The 26809-nt window shown below is 42.2% G+C and overlaps 1 protein-coding gene across 1 annotated transcript in view; it reads right to left on the bottom strand.

Moving 5' to 3' along the window:
• Window positions 1–582: 582 nt before the first annotated feature.
• The window catches only part of LOC148022856 (putative phosphoglucomutase, cytoplasmic 1), a 66592-nt gene continuing 40365 nt past the window's right edge, over window positions 583–26809 (bottom strand). Inside the window, exons 4-20 of the mRNA XM_087695773.1 lie at window positions 11182–11263; window positions 8453–8508; window positions 8251–8364; window positions 8086–8148; window positions 4427–4546; window positions 4184–4284; window positions 4030–4089; window positions 3817–3916; window positions 3449–3606; window positions 3270–3365; window positions 3099–3162; window positions 2917–2998; window positions 1785–1960; window positions 1611–1687; window positions 1302–1434; window positions 1050–1166; window positions 583–880 (exon numbers count right to left, since the gene is read on the bottom strand). Coding sequence (XP_087551899.1) covers window positions 809–880; window positions 1050–1166; window positions 1302–1434; window positions 1611–1687; window positions 1785–1960; window positions 2917–2998; window positions 3099–3162; window positions 3270–3365; window positions 3449–3606; window positions 3817–3916; window positions 4030–4089; window positions 4184–4284; window positions 4427–4546; window positions 8086–8148; window positions 8251–8364; window positions 8453–8508; window positions 11182–11263 — 1671 coding nt within the window. The 3' untranslated portion in view covers window positions 583–808. The remainder of the gene's footprint in view (window positions 881–1049; window positions 1167–1301; window positions 1435–1610; window positions 1688–1784; window positions 1961–2916; window positions 2999–3098; window positions 3163–3269; window positions 3366–3448; window positions 3607–3816; window positions 3917–4029; window positions 4090–4183; window positions 4285–4426; window positions 4547–8085; window positions 8149–8250; window positions 8365–8452; window positions 8509–11181; window positions 11264–26809) is intronic.

The following is a 26809-nucleotide window of genomic DNA, read 5'->3' as shown; positions in this document are numbered from 1 at the left end:
TCCAAACGCCTAAGCACTGCGTTGCTCAAGAGTCATGATGATGATGTGCTTAGTAACTAGTATAGCTCTAGCAATTGGCATGTGTGAGACTCAGAGGTAAGTTGCCTCACATATGGGCGCTCATGTGTGTGGCAGGGAGCCCTACTTTGCTGGCTGTGAGGACATTCAAGTCTCCCGCAAGAACACATGTATGCCAGAAGACTCCATAATGTCTGTGTAGGGCAAGAGGTACAGTGACTTGTCTCTGGTGGTTGCATATTTGGAAACAGATGTGGGTGTCTCGTTCGAGTAGTTGTAATATGCCTTGGAGTTCCTCTCTATACAGCATGGCTATCCCCCCTACTATTTGTGCTTGCGGTGTAGACTACCATCAGTAATCTGAGACCACTGAAAGTCTCTCTGGTGAGTCAGGTACTAGTCAAGATCTCTACATAAATACCCGTGTCTGCTCTCATGTAACCATTTGCAACTGCATCCTGCAACCTCCAGAGTCCATAGGACATCTATCGTCTTCATAACAAAAATGCTATACGTAAAAAAACCCACGCATGGAATTACTCGGTTGAGAATGTAACTGTAGTAGAATACAATTATTGGTACCAAGTAATAGAATTATGGCTGCTAGGCTTCAGCGGTGATTAAGTTGATATAACAACCATCTTATACCTAATTTCAAGGCAAAATACATATTCCATGTACTGGACACCGAACTCAACAGTAGATATAAAGACCTCTTTCTGAGGAATTGTGCCGCAGATGAATAAATAAACCACATTCACTAAAAGATGGAATGAGAGAATGTTGCAACTTAGGTAATCACAGTTGGACTAGAACGGCCAGTGAAGGCTTCCATCTTGGACAGCTTCAATGCTACCTCCACCTAACAATCAACAATCGTTACAAATCAATTACTTTGCAAAGAAGATACAACCAAGAAATATTCTTACTAGCACCACAATAGTAAACCAATCTGCAAATAATAGCTTAATACATCTCAAATGTTGGAAGCCTCCAGCTACAAGAAATTCCAAATATGTTATCCTACTTACAAGAGGGGCAAGGGCAACTTGAGATTCCCTTCCTGTCTTTGAAGGATCTGACTCGTATTGTTCAATGTAGAGCCGAATAGTAGCACCCTCTGACCCGGTACCGGAAAGTCGGAATACCTTCAATAGTACAAATAGACAGCCCGTTGAATTACAACACTATAATTGCTACTGAGTAGGTTCAAAATGGAGTAGAAATACCACCATCAAGGTTCTCCTAAAAGTATGACAAGCCTTTTGGCTATGACAGCTTACCAATCGAGACCCATCTTTGAATAAGAAGCGCACTCCCTGATGCTTAGATACAGAGCCATCCACAGGATCTTTGTACTCAAATTCATCTGCTTCTACAACATCAGCTACCTCTGGCCTCGCCTCCTTGATAATCCTGTTTGTAGCATGACTAAGAGTTCGTCGTTTGAAACGAAAGAAAGAAAATGTCTGGTGGATTCAGGTAGATTCCTCCCGAATCTTATACCTAATAACCACTATGTAGACTCCTCCAGAATCGTATGCATGGCCAATAACATAATAGAAGAAATACAATGATGAACTCAAATTTACCGGTTGATTTCTGATAGAGAAGATTGAAGGTTCACTAGATGAGCCATCAGGTCTTTAGCTCCACCAGCATCCACACTCTGAAGCAAGAAAAGTTTGCAGATTAATTTAAAACCTGTGAAGTTAGATACCCTAGCATTGACCAAAAGTCAAAGTAATAGTGCATGTTATGCATACCTCGTAATCATAGCGAGTGTAGAAATGACGGCCATAAGTGGCCCAATGCTGATGCACTACGTCTTCCACTGTCACTAACTTACCATCCAAGGGAATATCTTTATTCTTGTGAGCCAGAATTGAAAGCCATGCTAACACTGCCCATACACCATCTTTCTCTCTAATATGGTCAGATCCTGCATTTATTTCAGGCCATTTGAAACCTTCTGATTAAGAAAAACAAGCCATTGCTCTACACCAAACTCCATTATAATCATATAAATGGATGAGTTCAATAGTGTTAAAATAGTGGATCACTTTGGATTTGTGCAAGTTAACACTATGTATAAACTTTGTAAAGGCACATATTATCCGCAAGCCACGCTTTGCAAAACATTTCTAAGAGTTTGCATTGAAGTCAGCTAAAGCTTGTTATATTTTCTGTTGGAAGTCATGGAAGATGTAGGAGGCAGTTGCTAGAAGATCCTAAGCCATGTAAGTCAACCCCTCTATGGAGGCTGAGAAACTGAGCCAATTTGAAGAAAGCATTAAGGACCTTTTGTGATAAAACAGAAAGGTGATGCAACAGTAGATCCAAATGGTGTCCACGCAGTGCACAGATCCATGTGAAGGTGTATCAGAAAGTTACTGTTATTAGGAAATCAACGACTGGATGGTTGATGTAATATTGATTTTATGCTATAACCTTCTAATAATACTAAACCTGCTGAAACTTCAGTAACCAGTTCCATTGGCTTCAGCCTTCAAAATATATTATATTTTTCAGCTGACAATTGGACTTCATAAGAGCCCGTTATCTTTTCAAGTTTAGCTAGAAATTATCTCAATGAAAATGTTGGTCCTTATCTGTGTGGAAGTTTTTACTCTTTCCTTGGAGATGTTAGAAATATGTAAAATTTCCTGTTTATGATTGCATACTAAACATGCAGAAGCTCAACAATGAAACCTGACAATTAAAACAATTTGGGAGTAAAAACTAAGGAATCTTCAAAGTCGTTACAAAAGCCTTTGGACCTCAAAATATGTGGCACTTTAAAAAGCCAGCCTTCCAACAGCCTTGATGAGCCACAAAAATAATATCACAAAATCAGCACATACAATAAAATTGAGTAAACAGAAAGGAAATCCAAACCTGTCCCAAAGCTCTCTTCCCCACAAATAGAGCACATGCCAGCATCCATAAGGTTTCCAAAGAACTTCCACCCAGTTGGCACCTACCCCAAAGAAAATTAACCAACTTCTTGAACCTTCACAAATGGGTGCACCACAAGAGAATGCAAGAGCTTCATGTTGCCTGAAAGGCCTGACGTATACCTCAAAAAACTTAAGCTTCAAGGCCTTTGCCACTACATCAAGTGCTGCAGATGTAGGCATACTCCTGCCAGTCAAATTTTCGTTTACAAGGGGGTTTTGGTATAGATCCTAAGACTAAGAATGCTAACCTCTCCTTTTCTTCTAACAACATTGCACATGTTTTCTTCTTACCTGGCTACACCTTTTAAACCAGGACTGAAATATGGAATAGCATCCACAGCATTCGCAGCAATAATGGCCACAGAATCTGAGGGAGTCACAAAGAACCTACAAAAAAGCCACAGATACATTGCTTGGCAAGCCTTTTCCTGAACCATGCGCACCCAAAATCTGTGGAAATTTAAAATTACCTTCGCCCAAGGATCATGTTTCTATCAGCATCACCATCGGCTGCAGCCCCAAATTCAGGTGGTTCTTCTGCAGGAGTGGTTTTGCCCAGCCCCATACGCTGAACCAGCTCCTTTGCATAAGTCAAATTGGGATCAGGGTGACCTCCACCAAAGTCCTCCTGAATATCAAAACACCATCTCTTCAATCATGTGTACACATGAAACACCACATGGTGGTAAAAATAATTGTCTGCAATTCTCTTACACTTGAAAGGGAAAGTGATAAGTGTACAGGAGGGCATCTGCACACAATTTATCCTAAAACTAGGTTTGGAATCATACTATACAGCAACTATTAGAGTAAAAATATTAGAAGGTTTAAATAGCACCTTTGGGGTGCAGTTGAGCAAAGAAATTGGTTGGGCTAACAATTCCTCAACAAATATTTTTTGCGCATAGATTCCAGCCACTCCATGTAAAGCATCATAACTATCAAACAACAATCAAGAAATCCAAATACATGACATAAGCAGGCCTTCACTTTTCAGATTCAGAATATCGCAAGATACGATAGGTTAAATAGGGACAGATCTCTAACACACCAGAATGTAAAATTTGGGCGTGAAAGCAACTTCTTGATTGACTCAAAATCAAAAATACTCCTGCAGCATGTCAAAGGTTTATGCAATAAGCTCACATGTTGATTATCAAGGAGCTATCAAGTCATTCAACATGCTTTCAGACTGAGGTGCTCACTTCATCAATTTAACGTAGTCTTCAGTTGGGTCAAAAACTACCACACTAAATGGACCATTAGGGCCACCAAACTTTGATACAGAACACTTGGTTATGTCAACCTGCAAATCAGCCATATGAGCTGAATACCAACCTGCAATTATTATAACAAGGTAAACTGTGGAAGTAAAACTTATAGCAACATGGAACCAGAATTGGGTAAGATACAACAATATTTTTTTCATTTGGCTTAAGTCAAAGTACATCTGGGAGATCTTCTGCTATGTGATACTCCTTGATGGTCTTAGTTATTGCATAAATTTTATCCGTGAGTGCTTCCAAGGCTGGTCCCCCATTTTCAGTATTGTATTTGATCCCAAAGTCCTGTAACAGAAGAATGATAAAAAGAGACTCAGAGGTTTTTAAAGTATATACAAAATGAGGTGATGTAATCACATGGGCCTGCCAAAGTAACATTAAAGGCTAGGTTCAAAGCATAGTGAAGGTGAAGAAATTGTTTGAACATAGAAAAACATCAATGTCAATCATAGCAACTACAGGCAGAAATTTCACATGGCAATGTATTGCTCAAAAATAGCTAGGATAAAGCTCTGATCACATCATTTCCTACTACACACACCTATCTTAGGCAGTAACTTGTAACTCCAAGAATTGGCATAGAGTTTTTAAACATAACTAACTTGTACACAAAGGCTTCCCTGGCCATTATCCACTTTTATTTGCAGCTAGCTGAAAATAGGTCCATTAAGATCCTTAAGATTTTGCTTACATCAATATGTGTATTCAAACATGTTTTTAGATTCTTCTTTAACATATAATTTTGTCATGAAACTTGAGGAACATTTAATTTAGTGAAGCTTAATTCTCATCAAGATCATCCCATAACTTAGATGTCTATGCATACACATGCAACTGTAGGTACATGTTCATGTTAGCCTGGGCCTTATGGGCATCAAGAGCAGTAGGAAGTACAGGAGTAGGTGCTAAAGTAGGACCCCCCTCTCAGCTTCCCAAGGGGAGTACCACCCATGCTGGCGCTTGAGATCTCTGATGGGTATGGAGAGAGGTCTAGAAGGGTTACCCAGAGCCTTGAAACAACACTCCAATGGAGTGCTCTAGGGGATTTTCTGCAAAACGTCCACCATGCACAGTATGGTGGACACTACCGTGTTATCACTAAGAGCATTCTTGGCCAAAGCAAATGTTGAGTGAAGGATAGGGAGGATAAGCATGGGGAATGGAGTACACTAGGGAAATAGCCCCAACGTGTCCACCATGCATCAATGTAGTATGCGCAGTGGATCCAACTATGGTACTGGACTACCTAGGCATAGGCATGGTGATCAATTAAGTAGACTGTAGCCCAAGGGGAGGAGATAGATACAATATAAACACTAGACAGACATCTTGACATCTTACGCAGTCAAGTAGGGTGGACAGACACATTATAACGAGATGAATATCCATGCGTATGAGTGGCATTCCTGCCAATGAAGCACCAACTCCAAAGTGGTGGTGACTTATGGATAAGGTGGAAAGCCTAAAGAGGGCTTACTACCTAGAATGGATCTAAGTTAACTTCAGGGAATGAAAAGGAGCATAGAGAAGATCCTAAACTTATAGTGCCAGAAAATGATGAAATTGAAACTAGAGTGGAAGATGCAAGACACCCAACATTGCCACACCAAGATAGACAAGTGCGCTCACTTGCAAGTAGATGGGAGGTATACTATGCACGTGTGGCATGCTTGGCAACGAAGCACCAAGGTGCAAAGTGGTGGTCACTGTTGAGAAACCCATTCATTAAGTTCATTTCTTTTCCTTAATTCCTTTTGGTTTCACACTTACAGCCCCAAAAAGGGCTGGGCACCCGCATTCTGGGGTGCCGCATGACACTGCCCAATGCCTATAAATAGGGCAAAACTCTCTTCACCACACACTCTCTCTGCTTACATCAATCAGATCACTCCCTTCATCCATCATTCTTCTCTTCACTCCTCAGCCTCTCTGTTGTTCTTCACGCCCTGACTCAAAGGACATTACAGTTCGTGGAGTATTATTCTTCCTTGTTATCTGCTCCCACACACCCTGTATCTTCATCTGCACACTGTTTGGGATAGTTCAGGTCACCCAGCTGTCCACATCCTTCAGGCTGGCTGGCGACACATTTGCCTATTTTGGTGATGAGATTTTGTGCAGATTTGACCTGCATTTTTGCTGCCGGTCCCTTCTCCAATGACACACGTGGCTTCTGGCTGAGGGATGACCTGTGTTTTGCAGCTGGAGATCATCTTGAGGCTGCCTTTTCAGCCTGCTGCAGGCCACCCTGCTGTCCTACATCATTTGGAGCCAATGGCTGCTGATTTTCTTCTTCCCCCACTCTGAAGGCACCTGAGGACTGCATTCCACTGCTTCTACAACTGACCTTCACCATTCAACATTGACTTGTTTACTCTACTGCCTGCAGGACTACAGTTCACTCCCTTCACTATGCAAATTCCCTTCAAGCGCTGCCGCTCAATCAACCATGGCAGTTCATCCATCTCAGAGCTTTGCTCCATTGTATCAACATGATTCAATGTTCATCATTTTTCACTCTTCTTCTAAGTTTTCTTCTCTTTGTGTCTGCCATACACTGCGTTTCTCCCCGCAAACCCTACTATCTCTGGATATGGTATGTGTGTATACCATCCCATCACTTTTCGTGACAGTCACCTAATGAAGGCTTAAATTTTATCATCTAAAAATGAACGGCAATGAGGAATTGAGCATCCATCTTGCTAAGTCCAATTCTTTAGTCCATCAGCTCGATGGCCTTACAAGTACACTTGATGATGAGGATGAGATGAAAGTACTCACAAAGAGTTTGCAAAATGTTCATGGGTTTGAATTAACCATTGAAATCTTGTGCATAGCTTCAACCACATTTACAGATATGGCAGCTTTACTTCTTGAGAAGGATCAGCACATGAAAGAGGTACGAGGCTTTACAAGCAACATTCTTGATGACGAAGTGTTCATAACTTCATCAAATTGGAAGGTTGGTAAGAAGATCAAATGTTGTAATTGTCAGTACATTGGGCACACAAAAGCCCAATGCTTCCAAAAGCTAGAAAAATAGAGCAGGAGCAACATCGTGCTAGCTTGGTGGAAGACGCAAAGATTCAAGATGTAGCTATCACTATTGCTCAAGTCTCTATTGCCATCATTCAACTCTCTCTTGATTAGATAGACTCAAATTGGGCCTTCTAAACCCAATCAATCCTTATATTTTCCTATTTTGCTGAGTTAGGATCCCCTAGTCCCCAAAGAGGCTGTAATATTTTCTCATCTGTTTTCCAACTCATCCAAGCTTACACCCAAGAGGGTGACCTATATAGCCTCTTGCCTCAATCTTCTTTCCTTGTAGGGAAGGGTTGCCATTGCATGGGAGGTGCGAATGGTTAAACCATACTCCAAGACAAGAGGAGTGAGAAGAAAGGTTGCAACTTTTTGTTGTTAGGCTCTCACCCACCTTTGCTCCAAAGGAGGGTTGGTTGGATAATTTGCAGTTCTCATGTGTGAACAGACTCTTTGTGCCTTATGTTTTGTTTTATGTATGAACAGCCTCTAAAAGATAGGATCTCTAGATTCTAAATAAGCCTACAAATTTTGTACTTAGGTCTACTTTCGATAGATCAATAAGAGTCTCTCTCTCTCTCTCTCTCTCTCTCTCTCTCTCTCTCTCTCTCTCTCGTTTGGGCTTGATTGCCCATAGGTAGACCCCCCCCCCCAAGCCAAGTTTAAAATTTGTTATCCTGAAATTATTGTTTACAATCACGAACAGTAACTGAAAATAATCAGGCAAAAAAGATCTAGCAAACTGGCATTATAAACTAAATCAGACACTAGTTGAGAAATACCTCGTGAGGACCACCTGGATTGTGACTTGCAGTCAAAATGAAAGCACCATAAGCTTTTTCACCCTAACAGTAAAGGAGCTTACTTAATTGTTATGGAGTAGGGTTACCTTGTATAGACTCTGAACGTCCTTAAAAAGTAACTCAAAGTACAATTCAGTTACTTACATCGGAACCAACTCTGTTTCTAATAACAGCTGAAACAGCTGGTGTTGATAACAACCCATTTTGCCCAACCCACACTTGGCTCACACCATTCGCTGCAGCAATTTTTATTATAACCTACAAACACAATCAGGAACTCTCTGCATCAGAAAATAGCATTTCAGCCTTAAAATTGTCTGCAACTGTTATCAATGTAGATACACACCTGAATAGCTTCTTTCGAATAGTATCGGCCATCGCCAGAGACAATAATTGTTGAGCCTGTGAAAATGCAATATGGAGATACTAAGATTTGGAGGAATTTCTGTGATTAATATATTACAGTTACTATAAGGTAGTCACCAGCTATGAGAACCATACAAATTATCAAGAATTAAAGCAAAGAGAGTAAGTGGACATTATCGAGACCACATTACATGAATATATATGTGTGCACGCGTGCACACACACACATGAAATGAAATGAAATTCCGCAGGAGGTCAAATGACCTATGGGACTATGAGTTATAACCATCTGTGTGATGATGTAAGTGTCTAAAAAAGAACACTGAATGTAAATGAGCAGTAGCAAAAAGCTAACAGCTATAAGCTAATGATAAAAGGAGAAACCCTAGCTGATACAGTCCATAGTGATAAAACCTGATGTACAAAAGGCAAGACTAGGAGTATCATGGAAATACATAGGGCCTAGCTCTAGCCTAAGCAACAATCTCTTGTATGCACATATGCATGTGCCTCTGACATCTACGTCGGGGTTTAGGACATTTAGATCGGCCAAGCTGGACAGCTTGATCAATCAATGTCCCCCGTGTAGATGCAAACTACAACAGTGTCAAGGTCCCTCGATGATCCTCCCATGTGTGGACTCAGATTTGGACTACTTTGAGGTTCTCCCATGAAGAAATCTATAAGCTTCGGTAGGTCCTCGGTGTAACATCTACTAGAGGCCTCACATAAAAACTGAAAAGAAACTAAGTCTAGTCAAATCCATCCTACAATGCTATAAGAGTACAATCAATAGTTTTTCTTTTTTTTTTGGGTGTTACGGACATTCACGGGACTTCAAGTGGTAATCTGAAATGGAAAAATACATGTAGCCACACCTCAAAACTACACCTTTGTGGTGCTAACACGTCATGGGACTTCAAGTGACAACTTGTCATAAGGCCCAAATATGGCATAGCAGAATAGAAAGATACAACATGTAGGCACATCTGAGGACTACACCCTCGTGACACCAGATATGTGAGGGTTCACCATTGAGCATAGGGAATCACATGTAGAGCGCATCGCAAGCAGAGCTTGAGTGACTACTACTACTCATATAGATGCATTCGTTGGCAATGCCACAGTATACCTACGAATCCCCAAATGGGGGGGAGGGGACTCCCATAGAGGGGGGTGGGGGTGTGCTGGTGGTGAGAGAGAGAGGGGAGGAGAAAAAAAGAAAGAAAGAAAGATATATTAATGTCTACATAAGGCCAATGTGGCCTATGAGACAAAATCCAGATTACATCCATGTCTAATGTCATCTCATCAATAAGGTAAAGATAACATTACAAGTAAGTGGGTGGCCTATGAAACAATACTGAAAATAACTATACGATGGGGCTATACTAGGGTTGAACCATGTGTAGTGTTGTTCCATCGATAGAAAAGAAAAGGAAAGCAAAGGAGAACCAGATCTGATTTAGCCATGTACAAAAGTGTGGTTGAGCCTATGGGTTGTAGCTGGTCTCAAGATCTGCACATGATCTCAGCTATGATGCGGTCCCTAGCTGCTTCATTGATATGCGCGGTGGTGAGTCTGCGGTGTCTCGTGATAATAGCTCTAATCCAACTGTGGTGTGGCCTCCTCGGACGTGGTCCTGGTAGACGGGGTCGTCGTGCTCGACGAAGGGAAATGGCTCTATCCAATGTGACTCCACGGTGTGACCTGTAAGGTGTCTGGCGAGGTGGCTCTGTCTAAAGAGAGCAAGCACACGCGCGCGCGCAAGAGAGAGAGAGAGAGAGAGAGAGAGAGAGAGAGAGAGAGAGAGAGAGAGAGAGAGAAAATCAAAGTGGCCGACACCCAAGATTGGCAACTATGGATCTTGCAGTGCCAAGCCTTGGATAGGTTGAATTGAGACCCAAGAGAGTGGATCTCCTCTACTTCTTTAGTTTCACAAAACATAGTGAGCTTCGTCACCTACACAACATTGAATGGCAAACAAATTTTGATGCAAGATGATATGGACTTGGCTCCCACATGCAACCAACACTAGTAAAGCACATCATGACACACCCCTTTAGACAAACTTTCTAGAGTTGGTTGAGGGACAATTGGCCGCCAAGGAGGGTCTTTTGCTTTCAATTGGCCCATGAGAGTGTAGTGATAGGCAATTGGTTGGCTCAAAATGCAACAAAACAAGGTTTTCCCATGTTGGCCACAATAGCACTTGGCGACCTAAAGAGCATTGTTTAAGGTCATGTGAGGCTGCATTACTAGTTTGGTGAGAAGTTTGCAAGATCCTCCGTAAAGTAGAGCCAAACCTCAAAGGCGTTACCTAGGGAACTTTCTACTCGGAGTCAATCAGCCAAGTTGCTACCTTCTCTATGAGATAGAGGTGCATGGCACGATCTTCATGGTTCACATATGTTCACGTGCAATGGCAAATCCCAAAGCATTGCCCCACTGATGAGTACTATAGCCCACTGCATCACAATTGGAGTATGGAGCTTATCAAGAGCCTTGAGGGCGGCACATCTAGAACGCCCACCAAGAGAAAGATTGCAATATTAGCTTCTCTAAAGGTTTAACAATATATTTCTTGCATCGGGATTGCATGCTAGCCGGATGGTTTTACATAACATTTCATTATTCTAATCATCAAACCTTACAACAAAAAGGAAAAAAGAGACACACCAAGATGCAAGAAGAAAAAAAAAAGGCACCTTTAACTTTCTCAGCAGGTAGTGCATTGAATGTTGCTTGCACAAAGTTATGTAGATAATGTGGTTGCTTGAAAACCGTGACCTGCAAGGGCAAGAGTGTAAGAAAAGAATAAGCCCTCTGTCCTCCCTAACTCCCTCCCCTTAAGAACCCGCCCCTGAAAAACAATTTTTTCCTTTACTTTTTCCCTCCCACCCTCAAAGAGAGAAGCCACAGCATTTCAGTTTGATGGGATCCTACAAAGGAGCAGGTTTCTAAGTGAATTATAAAACATACCTACCCAATAAAATGTGAGGAGAACAAATACCAAATCTTCCCAAGTCAAGAGCCTCGAAAAAACTTCCTTGAGAGGAGGGCACACTAATTACAGCACAGGACACTTATGCTGGCAGACACTAGAACGCTCCAAACCAGTGCTAGCCAATACTACCAATATCCCTTTCTGGAAATTTGTTTTCTTTAAATGTCCACAATGCCCCATACATACTAAAGATTACAACAGCCTAAACAAGGACCAATTTCAATAAATGCTGAAATAAATCCATTATGTCATAATCTACGTAAGAATAATCTTTGCGATGAACACTCTATACCTACAAGACGAAATGCAGTAGAGGTAACAAAGCATACTGGACTAGTCTTTCTAAACCAGCCTCAGCCTTTTTGAAATTTTTTCAAAAAGCAGCTGCATAGTGGTAAACATAGTTTTTTCCATACATTTCCATATGGCATATGCATACACGTAAGGAAGTATGATTGGAGTAAAGTTCAGCATTGTGACTCTAATTTTATCTTTAAAAACCAAAAAAATCAAAGATTCTACATGTTTTTAATCTTCAAAACTTGTAACTTCAAAGTAGCTTGGAAGATCAAACTTCAAGGCATCATAATCACAAATTGCAATTTCATACAATTACACACTCATTGTTCACATGTTTCACGAAAACAGAAGTCTCAACATTCAAAAATAAATCACAATTTTTTTTTTTTTTGGGGGGGGGGGGGAGTCAAGTATGATATCCCCAGAATTTCCCACTCTTGTTTTTTACATACCCCACGTCTGTTATACTTTTCCTATTCCACCTTTTTCTTTTCAAAAAAGTGTCAAGTACGATATTTTTTCCATACCCCATGTTTAAAACAGCTTTTCTCACGTGGGAAATTTGCATACCCACACGTGGGAATCCAACTATGGCTGTAAAGCATACATACCCCTTGACCCTAAAAGCTTTATGGTTTCAAACTGTCCAAAGTGTCCAAACAGCCAATATTGAACTTTTCAAAAGAAGAGAGCATGCTTCTTGCGACCCTCCAGAATATTTACCAAACAACCAAACAGACCTCATCTGAACCGTACATGGAAGTGGGATTCTAGAACAGGGGGTCTATTACACCAGAAGGCTCCATGCAAGCCTGGAAGCATAAGTCCCCTAAGAAGTACCGTAACTATACATTGGCAGAGAAATAATCTTTCCTTGCAATAAAACTTGTCAGTCTGTAGCTTTCTGAGAGGAACTTTTAACCGATTCACATTTTCCTGCAAATACAACAAAACTTGCTGACTCCACCTTCATAAATAATCTGGAATAGTCCTCTCAAGGGTGTCAATTTTTTGTCAATTATCTTGATTCTGCTCAAAATCTGCCACTTTAGGATCAATTCGTATTGCACACTGCAAACTATATTAATGGACCCCAAGCAACATATTGATCAGCTTGTGACCTGTTGGCATTCGAAGCAATGGGACATTGTATTAGCTATGTGCATATCATGGATATTGCTGGTATGATGGGCAGCACATTGGCTAGTCTGCTGGATGGCATATTGCAGTGCCTGGGCAGCAGCATATCCGTGTTAGTCACTGGACTGCACTTTTCAGTGGTGGGTGGCACATCAATTGCTACCTGACCTGATTTATGACCAACCTGTACTTTTCATTGCATTGGTTGCCTATTTATAGCATATCTTCCTCTCACTTCTCATCAGTTCCAGACTTGGGGATTGAGGAAGATTTATGGAACCCTGCTGCTGCTCAACTGAGAGCTTGCATACCTTTCGGTATTGTGCTATATGTGATGGATTCCATTCCCTGTTCTTGATCATCTCTGAGTTCTTTGTTTTCTGTTTCCACTGTTAGTGTTCAGTGTTCATGTGCTTATGCTTTATGCTTCCACTTCCATTGTGCTCTTTCACACACTGATCCCAAAATGTTCCACAGCCAAACGAAACAAGCTTTCCACTAGGACATGTTGCTTTTTCTTTCTTTTTTTGGTGAAAAAACCATCTGATTGTGTGAGCTAAATCCCTTGGTCCGAGCAAAGTCCCATTTGGAGACAGAAAGCAAGCATACCAAAGAGAAGAAAAAAATAAGCAAATTAAGACAATGAAACAGAAAAAAAATCTGACTTGCACCATACCCAAAAACCCCACAAATGCACCCTACTTAAGATACTCTAAACCAACAAACACCGAACAACTTCCTCTACGAGAGCTTGGGCTTCATAATTTCTATAACAGCAACATACTATTCAATTTCTGCAGACCATTGGAGTCTTAACAAATTTATGTGTTACTGCGAGCAATGAGCACACAACACAACCATTTATGAGCCTTGCTTCAAAGTTATATAAGTTAAATGAGTTTCTTGTGCTTCTGAAGTGAATAACCTACATAAACAATTTGTGGGAACGTATTGTAGAGACATAGACCATTGAAATTGCACAAAGCTGCAAAGGCATGGCATGCAACAACTTTTGCATTTTGGTGAATGTCACTCACAGATCTACACAAGCCCATTTGTATTCATTTTTGAATCATCTTAAACCTGGTAGCTGACATGTTATTTCTTGTCTTCCTTTGTGGCCATCTCCTAATGTGCCGGGGATGGCATGGCACTGTTCATCCCCAGCACAGTAGGTGGAGGCATGGCATGTCACTAAACAACTTGCCACAGCCTCATCAGGCACTCTATTGACCAGATTGCCATGTGGCAATGGCCCAACTGTCAAAATGGTGTGGAGCAATGAAAGCAAAGAGACAGAGCTAATAAACTGCTGTAAACACAAAGAATAGCAAGAACACAATGAACTCAAAGAGAATAGACTCCGAAATGGAATCCATATACACCAAGGCTCAAGAGTGCGTACAAAGGTACAGGCTGTGGGCAACGAACAGCATATTGCAGTCTCTCTCTCCAGCAGAAATCAGAGACTAGAGTGTGCTTATACAACTGAATGAACAGTGGACAGGAGCAGCCAATATATAAACTATATACATTCAGCAAATACATAATAGGAATGGTTATTTTCTCTTGGAGTGAAAAGGATAAATGAAACCGTGCACAATGAAACGTTTCACCAATGAAATGTGTTTTGTGCTTCAACCTTGGTGAAACACGTTTCATGGCTACCATGATTAAATGCACCAAAAATCAGGTCAACCGGCATTAAATGCACATGATCTAGATGGGAAATGCCTTCTGCCTAACACATACTCTCAAATCATGGGTACAATGATGAAGAATGCATCATACCACATACAACAATGACAATCAGAGAGGACCATGGATGCCCAAGAAGTGGATGATCAAGCCACCACCAAGGTGCCTGAAAGCAATTAGGGTTTTTTCTTATGGGACACAAAAATTTTGGTAATCTTTGAGATTTGGACCTGTTATCATAAGTAAATTAAGATATAATAGGTAATGCATTTTTTTTAGCTTAACAATGTACACGCACCGTTCTTTCTTCTTTGCCCAAAGAAGATTACCTTGATGGCTCAAATTACTTTGGTCTTGCAAAGTGGATTGTATCCTTGAAACCTTTGATTTGTGGGCATTTGTTACCACCCCTATACCCCATCCATTGGAGGATCCTCGCATTGGTTCTATGATGGCCCAAGTAGCCCTTTGGGAGTGGTTGAACTCTAGAACTTTGAAACCAGTCTTCCTCCTCAGAAAGGGTGGTATAACCTGATTTAACAGTAATTACAGCAAGTAATTAATTCACATATAAAGTAAATGTACAGTTTGCCTCTTAATTCTTGGGCAATGGACAACTTATCGGCCCCAAAACTAGCACTCTTTTTCGATATTTCTATATCTTTTATTGCAAATGGATGGAGTACAACTAAGATTCACCAATCTCCTCCACTAATCCAAGTGCTACTTGCTATCATTAATGACCACCAAGTTTTCAAAACAATTTGCCCCTTGCTTTGCTTGGGAAATTAGCTTTTACCCTCCTTGTGAAACAAGTTTAGCCCCATATTGAAATTGGTTGACTGGCCCATTGAATCTCTCTAAAATTCTCCAATCTCAACTGCTAGAATTCATCTCTAGCCTTCAATTCTAAGCACGCATCTCGATGTATCTATCAAAACCCCAATTTCTGCTGTAAATTACAATTTACAACAGAGATTGACTGAAATCTCTTCCTATATGAAATAATTGACCTATACCTCACATGTATAAGTCAAATTTATATATTTGATTAACTTTTGATTAAATGCTAAGCAAAGCAATAAAATTTCATGTCCTCATGACAAACTACCCCCTTAAAATCCTTGCAATCATCCTTGATTGCATTGCAATGTGCTAAAGTATTGGAATTTCCCAAAAGGCATCATAGTAAAAGCAACATTGGCCACTACTATTAAACCATGCTAATGTCAAACACTTGCTGAAAATTTCTAGCCAGCATACATAAAACATAAGACTTGTAAAGAATTCAATATTGTTGTCGTAGAACCATAGCTGTATTAATGCATATTGATGCAAATGTATAATTTCAGACCCATACCCATCTGCATATCAACCGCAATGACTAGTATATTGAATAGTGACCTCATGGCACTCATACTGTCAACAAAATACCCTGGATGCATGCTTAATACATTTGAAATCCAATATACACGAGCTATCCATCACTGGAGAAGTGGAAGTAACCAACAATCTATAATCAACCTCTAATGATCATAGACTAATGCAAGCTGATGCATACTAATGCCAATGTATAGTTTTAGACCCATACCCATCTCCATATCAATTGCAGTGACTAGTACACTGAATAGTGACCTCATAGCAAACATATTGTCAACACAATACCCTAGATGCACGCTGAATACGTCCGAGATCCACTATACATGAGCTATCCATCGCTAGAGAAGTGGAAGTGCTACATCCATATTTTCTATATACGCATACTTCCTTTGCATAGGCTACATCCATATTTTCTATATGCGCATCAGCCTCAAGGATCTTGTCCTTTGTGTACAAAATAGAGAGTACTTTCTTGCATAAGCTACATCCATATTTTCTATATACCGGATCAGCCTCAAGGATCTTGTCATTTGTGTACAAAATAGAGGGTAATCTCTTGCCACCTTCCACAACCTCAAATGGAGCCTTGCTAATAAAACTAAACACGGTATTATTGTATGCAAACTCTACAAAGGCAAATACTGCTCCCATTATGACTTATACTCAGATACATAGCAACTTAAGAGATCGAGCACTGTAGAATTTGTCTATTCTAACTAACCATTAATTTGTGGATGAAAAGATAAAGAAACAACATACTACCGATATTTTCAAATAGCCCCTTCCAAAACAAACCGGTCATCTAAGGGTCTGAATCATTGATGATCAACTCTGGCATGCCACAATACTTAAACACATGCTGCAAAAATAAGTGTGCCATATGATCAATGTTTATCTTCCCCCTCGTCAAAATGAAATGGGCCTTCTTACTAAGCCTATAAATAATGGTCCATATCGCATCATTTCTTGTAGATGTCCTAGAAAGCTCAAAGATAAAATCCATAGCAATGCTCTATCAAGGCTTATTTGGAACAGACAAGGGTTCAAATAAACCTGGCATCTTTTGCCTCTCATACTCCACTTTCTGACACACAATGCACACCTTGACCAACTATTCAACATTGTGTCTCAAAGAAGACCAATGTCCCACTACTCTAGCTATAGCATCAATCTCTCTATGGCTTGCATAAGGAGCACAACTCTTAGTGATCACTTTAGGTCTCAAGTGCTTTGTGACACATAGTCATCTATGCATCATCAGAAAACCATCTCTAAGCACAAAGTATTCGTGCCTCTGGCCATTGCAAAGCTAACCATATACATTAGCAAAGTCCAAATTAGCAGCATACTCATCTTTCATTGCATCCAAGTCAAGGTGATATACCATAATGACAGTCAAGATCTAAGGCTTATGTGACAATGCATCAGCCACCACATTCTTTTTCCCATCTATATGCACAATCTAAATATACTAAAGGCCTCAAACTTCATCCCTTTACCACCCTCATCATTGTCTTTTACTGCCCCTTTGAAAGTCAAGTCCTTATATACTAGCTGCTGCAAAAAGCATACATTTACTGTATTTGCATGACTAGCATCCATTCCTTGAACCCTATAAGCACTAGGGGATGCAAATGCATTACCAAACTTGCCACTTTGTGTCCCAAGCATCATGCCAATGCTATTATACATGGAGTTTCGCATATTACCAGCCATACCCGCACACACTGAGCCTTGCACACCATGCGTTGGTTGTTGCATACCATAAGGAGTTATGCCATACATTCCTATATGCAATTCATGACCCACTATAGCATGAAAAATAGTGCCAACACCAAAGTATCCTAGCTGCCCCATCATTGCATGCATGCTCAACTATCCAAAGCCCATTGGATTTGTTGGGTTTGACTCACACCTACACTCACATAGGACTATTGGCGATCCACAATAGGACACTAGAACACATTTTACTCTTCTTAAGAGGTTTTTTTCCCCAATTACATTATTCTTTATTGGTGTGTTTAAATTTAATGCCAAATTGAAATTAGCTGGTTGGCCTCTTGAATCTCCTTGAAATTCTTCAATTTCAACTATTGGAATTTAAGACTTGGGCCTTCAATTTGAGCACGCATCCCAAGGGTAGCTGTCAAAACCCTAATTTCTGCTGTAAATTAGGGTTTACGACAGAGATTGATTGAAATCTCTTTCTATGATGACTCAAACTACTAGAAAATGCTAAGGGGACTTGAGAAATGGCTAGTGAATGAGAGAGAATGCTATAGAGAAAGATATTTTTGATTTTCTTCACAAAAACCAGCTCCAATTTGCTGCTAACCTAATCAGGAGAGTCCAATCTATAGTCACTTTTGGTCTGGAAGCCCAAAATGGTTGTCATCAACCTCAAGAGTCAAACTACTGTTACCTACCTATTTTGGCTCTTTTGGAATTGTCATGTGCTACTATAGGCTTTCAAACAGTTGTTTCCACCTACGCAGGTCTCCTATGCTATAGAAAAGTTTAGCAACCTCTATTCCCTCTTTGACAACCTCCTCCTCTCTCATAATGGTTGGAATAGATTTCAACAAGTCCCCTAAAAACGTTATTTCCACTTGCATGAGCAAGTTTTACCAAGTGGTAACCTTTTAATCCCATTTTCTAGCATTATCCAGCTTATTAAAATAATTTTTAAAATATTAATTCTGAAAATCAATTTAATAATTATTCTAGTGCTCAAAAAATCTAGTTAGCAACCCTGTGTTTCATGCTTGCACAAAGCACATAGAGGTTCGATACCATTTTGTTCAGGAGCGAATCATGGATTTTGAGTTACTAGTGGCCTGCTGTCCCACAAAGGACAATGCAGCGAATCTCTTCACGAAGCCTCTATCTCATACTTCCATGCTTCATCATATGAGATCTTCGGTTCTTCAACCAATCCCTAGGATCTAAGAGGGGGGTGTTAGCATGTATTATTTCAATCTATCACCTCCTAATTGTGAGCTCCATCAAAGTCTGACGGAGACATTGGAGCTCCAACTCTTTTTTGCCCATTCTAGAGTGTGCATTACACTTTCAGTAAGTCTTTTAGTCTATTCACACTGGCTGAGTGTTATTTTCCAGCCTTTGCATTTTCTTTTTAGTGCCTAGAGGGCGCATTCACTCCATTCAGATGAGGCAACCAGCTTATCTAGTAGGCAACAGCATATTAGTATTATTTTATTGCTGTTGGAGCACATCGGCCAGTTTTTAGGACATGTCGACACAGTAGTCGTTCAGTTTTTCTTCTTTTTTTTTGCAAATTCAGCACACTCCAACATACGAGACTCTCCTCTATTATCCAGTGCTTCCTTCCATCATCAACCTAATCCAGTGATCTCACTGATGCTTTGGGATGTATGCAAGGACTAATCAGTCTTCATTATATTCAGCATTCTTTTAGAGTTCAGTGCAGATTTTTCTCTTCCATTCACTTCTTTCATTGCAGTCTTTCTCTTCCCTCCTCTCTCCATGTTTTTCTTCTTCCATTGCACACTCTCCATTGTCTAGACTTACACATGTAGGGGCCATTGTATCCAGCCTTCTTTGCTTTCAGATCAGAGTTTTGTTTCTTAATCATCAATTGCATTTCCTTTTCCTCACACTCTCTCTCTTTCTCTTTGCATTCATGCTTCTGTACTATAGAGTCTAGACTCAAAACATCATCACCAAACGTGTTGCCCAGAGAGACTCTCAGCCTGCTGCGTTTTCTGTCCCTTCTGCCCTCTTCTCAGCCTAATCATTCTTGTTCACTTGGAGGCTATTGAGGACACAACCAATGTTTTATGTGTGCATACCTCTTCATCGAATGCAGCCCTTTTCCTTGCAAATTAGAAGGACAAATACGTCTGATTGCAATTACAAGGATCATCGGGACCAACAGAACAAAGGCCATGAGCAGTGTCATGAAGGCCCACAAGAACATGAGGATCATCATGACAACTGCCGAGATCGGGAGGGTCATTACGAAGACCATCGTGATTGTGGGATCATGAGGGTCAATGTGAAAACTAACGTGCTCGTGATGTAGATCAAGATGCGGAATGTGACCAGCCTCCCTCCCAAGTCCCCATCTGCTCGTGTTTCTTCCTTCCCATTTCCCTTTTGGGACGTCTATTCCTCATCTCAACCTCATGCCACCCCAAGTGCAAGTGTGTGCCCTTCCCAACCTTTCCCTTTACCAAAAGTTGGATGGGACCAATTATGTCATTTGGTCATGCAATGTCGATGCCATCCTCAATACCTTTGAGCTATGGGATTTTGAGAATTGTCCCTCATCTTGCTCATCTTTTGAGCATCCTTGGCTCATGGATAGTGACACATCCAATCATATGACATTCAAGTGCAATTGGCTCTAGGATCTCTATCATAAGTAGGGCTCCTTAACCGAAGCTGACATGTCATCAATGCCTATTTGTGGTGTGGATACCATGTTGTTACTTCTTAATCGTCCTCTTTCTAGCTTGACAGAAAAAGTCCTACATGTTCATGATTTAGGATTCCATCTCCTCCCAAAGTATGGCCTTCCTCGACTCCACACCTAGGTTATCTTGACCTAACATGAGGTTTTTGTGGAGGATGCTACTTTAGGAGCCATCATTTTGGATTGGATTTAAACAGCATGGGCTTTGCAATGTCCTCCACCACACCTCCCCCTTGTCTAACCTAGGCTACCTAGGCTATCTTCCATCCCAGAGGTGTTAGACAGTCATTTCCTGGACAGACGGTGGACAGCAGAGTACAGCAGAGTGCCACGTCAGAGTACCGATGTCAGCAGCCACGTCAGCAATCTGCGCAGGTGCCACATGGCAGCCCGCAATCGGACAAGACAGGCTGCAATCGAACAGTTTTTTTATTTTTCTGCAGTCGGCTGCATTTAATGCAGCCGACTTAAATGCAGCTAACTTGGTGCTGGGCATTCATTTCTTTTTGGCTATTTAAAGCCAATTGGTGGCACACTCCAGTCATTATTCATTTCAAATTCTGATCTTGAGATCTGTTGGCTGAGACAGACTATGCTCGGGCTGACGAAGATCGAGGTCATCAAGTCAGAGACATACGCAGATATTTCCTCTGCCCCCTTGTGTATTTCTGCACTCTTATACAGCATACTACACCGCAGATTTTATGTGTTTACACTGTCTCCTTTTCTCTCTCTCTCTCTTCTCTCTGTGTTCACTCTCTCTCAGTTTTTGTCCTACGCTTCCGCATCGCTGCACTCTAACATGGTATCAGAGTGGTCAAGATGGACTGACTAAGGGCTGAACCTATTTAAAGAGGAGATTTCAACGAGACACAAGGCTGCGTTTCCAGGATTCAAGGGTGAGCGGGAGGGCTGCGCATCGGATCAAGGCTGAAGCAAGCATGGGCGTGCGGGAAAGGGAGTCTAATCAGTGAATTTGCTGCAGGTTATTGCTGTTTGAAGGGGAGGAAGGCTTCGTTTGAGGCCTTCCATTGCAGATTTTACCTTTTCATCGCCTTCGGCAGGTGAAGAAGGTTTGGGCAACGGAGGAACCAACCCTAGAAGGTTTCGTTTTCACAATCAAAGAGGGCTGATTTTGCATTTGTGCAGGTATTTCACGTTAACATGTCTACAAAGACTGATTTGGAGTTCCAGGCGATAATGAACAGGAAGGTGCCTGTCCTACCAGCTCTTCCATTGGATCAAAAGCTTGATGGTGACAATTATTGCATCTGGCGGGTGATGATGTTGGCCATTTTGAAGTCTTATGATTTGGCTGAACTGGTGATGGAGGAGATTAACAGGCCCTCGCTAAGGGATGAGTCCAAAATCTCTTCCAATGCTCATGCGGAGTTGACCAATGCCCAATCTCATTGGGACAAATTGAATGCCAAGATTCGATCTTTTCTGTTTCTGTCTTGCACTACAGCCGTGATAGTCACATCGAGCACTTGACAGTGGCTCAAGAGATATGGCTGGAGCTCGATCAGATATACAACCAGATGATCCTAATGAAGAGGGTTTCTTTGGAGGTGCAGATACGGACCTTGTCCATGAATAAGTCTTCTTCGCTTTGAGAACACATCAACAAGCTTCGCCAGCTTCAGATACAAGTTCAAAATGCGAGAAAGCCTATTTCCTCCGAAGACATGGCGATCACTTTACTATCCCAGTTGCTGCCAGGATTCGGTACTTTTTATTCCGCTCCTATTGCATCACGGCGGGAGTCGACTCTTCGGTGGGAAGAGTTGGTTCCTATAGTCTTGGACCAGGAGGAACAGTTGAAGGGACAGAATGCTTCTAAATCGGAGGCTTTGGTTGGTCAACCCTCTCAGAAGAAGGGGAAGGACCAAAAGAAGAAGAAGGAGAAAAACAAATCCAAGGACAAGAAGAAGGAACCGACTTGCCATATTTGTGGAAAGACCGGTCATTGGAAGAAGGATTGCCCCTACAAAGACAAGAAGGACACCAAGAAGAAGGACACGAAAGATTCTGGAGCGGTGGCCGCACCCTCATCAGCTGCTTTTCTACACTTAGCAGTCATTGAGGACTCTACACTGAAGACTTCTGATGCTATGATGGCAACTCCCCAGGCTCGTAAGTGGATCATGGATAGTGGTGCCTCTCGGCACATGACTCCTCCTGTTGGTGTTGCCCATTTGCGACCTTCGCATGGGCAGATTCTCATTGGAGACAGCTCTTCTATATCTATTGCTGCGCGGAGTGAGATGTAGCTTATTCCAAATGGACGTGGTGGTATCCATGCTTCTGAGGTGTTGCATGTGCCAAGTTTGGGGTATCATTAACTTTCGGTCCATAAGATTTGTGCTCTTGGCCTCTTGGTGGAATTTGACAATGATACTGTTCGAGTCCTTGATCGTGGATCGAGAAAGGTTCTCTCTGCAAGGTATGAGGAGAATGGCGTCTACAAATTGAAGTCTTCTTCAACTCTTACTTCTCAAACACAATCCAAGCTATGGCATGCTCTGTTTGGCCATCTGAACTACGAGTACCTTCAAAAGGCATCACGAGGGTCATTTGTCCGAGGATTGCCGGACATAGTGATGAGCCATCAGCCATGTGTGTCCTCCATTCATGGAAAACTGCATCGAGATGCGATTCCCAACAAAGCTTCTAGGCAATCTACTTCACCCATGGAGCTTGTATCTACGAATCTTTGTGGCCCGATGAGGACCAAGTCCCTGAAGGGAAGCTTGTACTTCATGTTGATCATAGATGACTACAGCAGGATGACTTGGGCCTATTTCTTGACTTTGAAGTCGGAGGCTTTCTCTCGCTTCAAGGATTGGCTTCTCTTTAAAGAGAACCGTTATGGCCGGCGACTAAAGACCTTGCGTTTAGACAAGGGAGATGAATCTATGTCTAACGAGTTTGCTCATTTTTGTATAGATAGGGGCATTCACCAGGAGTTTGCTAACACCAACACTCCCCAAGAGAATGGCATTTTGAAGCAGAAGAACCGAAGTGTGATCAAGATGGCACGCACCATGATGGAGCACCGACAGACACCTCAATTTCTGTGGGCCAAGGCAGTGGCTACCGCAGTCCACATCCTCAATCGATCTCCCACTTTGGCCATTGGCAGGATGATACCTTTTGAGGCTTACTTCGGGACTAAGTCTGATGTCTCTTATTTCAAGATCTTTGGGTGTGACGCTTATGTGCACATTCGGAAGACACAGCGTGATAAGTTCAAGGCACTTCTCGATGACAGGTTTTTGTTGGCTATAGCTTCTAGTCCCAAGGTTATTGTTTGTTTGATCCCGTCAAGCGAGATGTCTACACGAGCCGAGATGTGCGGTTCGTGGAAGTTCTGGCCATAGAGGGGGGTGAGGAGCACCCCGTTCTTGGAGATCCAAGGGAGAGTTGGGCTCCCGAGACAGCTCCTTTGGAGCCAGAGTCTTTTGATGGAGATTCTTCTTCTAACTCCGAGTCTTCACTTCCACCGGCCACCCCTGAGGAGCTTCCGCCGATGGATGTTCTTGAGTCTTCAGCAGATGGAGAGCAACGGGGAGAGGTTCTTCCTCCTCCTCGTTGGGCGCATGACACACTCCGAGATTCAGGGATCGAGGGGGTCCCTGAGGAGTGGGAACCGCACGATGGACCGCAGCGGTCATGGAGGAACCAAGCACATTCTTTGGAGCTTGTTTGCTCCAACTATTGTTTGCTGGCCCGTGTTATGCAAGATCCAGAGCCCATTTCAGTGAAGGAGGCTTTGCAAACTGATCATTGGCGGAAGGCCATGGAGGCCGAGTTGGAGGCTATTGAGAGGAATGACACTTGGTCACTTGTGCCTCGTCCCTCTCACAAGAAGGTGATTGGTGTCAAGTGGGTCTTCAAGACCAATTACCTTAGTGATGGTTCTTTCGACAAGCACAAGGCTCGCCTTGTTGCTAAAGATTTTGCTCAACGCCCAGGCATTGATTTCCATGATACTTTTGCCCTCACTACTCGTATGGCGACTATTCGAGCTGTTCTTGCCTTGGCTGACCATAGGAGATGGCCTGTCTATGAGTTGGATGTGAAGTCGGCCTTTCTGAATGGTGACTTGCAGGAGGAGATCTATGTTGAGCAGCCTCCCGGCTTTGGGTCCTCGGATGGAAAAGTTTACAGATTGAAAAAGGCTTTGTATGGCCTTAAGCAGGCTCCGCGTACATGGAACAAGAAGATTGACTCATTTCTTCAATCGAAGTTGGGATATCGGCACTCTAAGGCCGATCCGCAGCTTTATGTTCACACTTCCGAGGTTAGTCGTGTGTTGTTTGTGTTATATATTGATGATTTGATTCTGACAGGGGATCATGCACAGAAGGTCCGAGAGACCAAGACAGCTTTACATCGAGCATTCAAGATGACGGATTTGGGGCTTCTTGATTTCTTTTTGGGTCACGAGATTTATCAATCTCAAAGGGGATTTTCATCTCTCAGCAAAGGTACATTCAAGAGCTCTTGGTGACTTTTGAGATGGAGACTTGTCGGCCCATTACTACTCCTATGGATCCGAATTGGAAGGCCACTTCACACTCAGATTCTCCCGTGATAGATGCTTCACGCTACCGTCAGTTGATTGGATCCTTGATTTGGCTTCTAAACACTCGTGTTGATCTTTGTTTTGCTGTGGGTCTTTTGGCAGGGTTCATGACTGAACCCAAATAGGTGCATTGACAGGCTGCCCTGTGGATTCTTTGGTATTTGAGGGGGACCCCTGACTTAGGGATTTCTTATCCCACAAGTTCAGATGCTTCAGATCTCGTTCTTGCAAGTTGGAGTAACTCGGATTGGGCTGGCAATGTGGACCACCGACGGTCTACTAGAGGCTACTGTTTTACCTTGGGTACAGGTGTTATCTCTTGGAGTAGCAAGAAGCAACCCACGGTAGCCCTTTCTTCTACTGAGGCAGAGTATCGGGCTGCATCGTCCACCACATGTGAGGTTGTGTGGCTTCAGATATTGTTGGAGGAGCTTGGCTGCCCCCAGCCTCATCCTACTCTTCTACGGTGCGACAATGAGAGTTGCATTGCCTTGGTACGGAATCTTGAATTTCATGCCCCAACGAAGCACTTTGAGATCGAGTATCACTTCATTCGGGAGAAGCTTCTCAATGGGACCATTGATGTGGAGTATTTCAAGACGGAGGATAATCTTGCAGATTTGTTTACGAAGGAGCTTCCCCAGGCTCTTCTTCGGCAGCATTCCAAATCCCTCAGTCTTTTGACCCGTCCAGGATCTGAGAGGGGGTGTTAGACAATCACGTCTGTCCAGCAGAGTATGGCAGAGTGCCACGTCAGAGTACGGATGTCAGCAGCCACATCAGCAATCTGCACAAGTGCCACGTGGCAGCCTGCAGTCGGATAGGATAGGCTGCAGTTGGACAGTTTTTTATTATTTTTCTGCAATCAGCTGCAGCCGACCTGGTGCTGGGCATTCTTTTCTTTTTGGCTATTTATAGCCAGTTGGTGGCACACTCCAATCATTATTCACTTCAGATTCTGATCTTGAGATCTGTTGGCTGAGACAAACTATGCTCGGGCTGACAGAGATCGAGGTCATCAAGTCGGAGACATACGCAGATATTTCCTCTGCCCCCTTGTGTATTTCTGCACTCTTATACAGCATACTACACCGCAGATTTTCTGTGTTTACACTGTCTCCTTTTTTTTTTTTCGTAAAAGGTAATTGTATTAATTACGAAAAATACAAGATTACTTGATTACAAGATAGTTGATGACACTAAGCCATCAGGTGAAAAAGTTCTCTCGCTCGCTCTCTCTCTTTCTGATTACAAGAGGCACAAGGGCCCTAGGCCAACGTGGGGAAAATCCCAGTAGTAGTGTACTAAAAAGTTACACGAATCATGGCAACGACCCAGAGGCAATTGCCATATGCCAAGGAAGCAAATCCTCCCGAGGGAGCAAGTGAGCATGTCGGATGAGATCTAACTGCCAGTGCAAGAGGCCTTTAAGCCTGGCAACATGGCGCGGTACATTAGAGGCCGAATCAAAGAGAAAAGCATTGCGCGTGGTCCAAATGTGCCAGCATCCCCAGTATCTGAAGAAGTGAAATAGTATCTTCATATGCAACTGTGGCGGTGTGAGATACTTCGGGCGCCCAAAATCTCCTTTTCTCTCTCTCTCTCTTCTCTTTGTGTTCACTCTCTCTCAGTCTTTGTCCTACGCTTCCGCATCACTGCACTCTGACAAGGGGTTCCTTCCCATCCCCTACCATTTCCTTTGGTGGTTCCCTTAAAACCCCCATCCCTTTTAGAAGGGGATATCAATATCAATTATGTGGT

The sequence above is a fragment of the Lygodium microphyllum genome, chromosome 16 (assembly GCF_053477565.2).
Source record: "Lygodium microphyllum isolate KBCC chromosome 16, Lygodium_microphyllum_v1.1.10, whole genome shotgun sequence".
NCBI lineage: Eukaryota > Viridiplantae > Streptophyta > Polypodiopsida > Schizaeales > Lygodiaceae > Lygodium > Lygodium microphyllum.
This window is presented reverse-complemented; position numbering and strand designations above follow the sequence as displayed.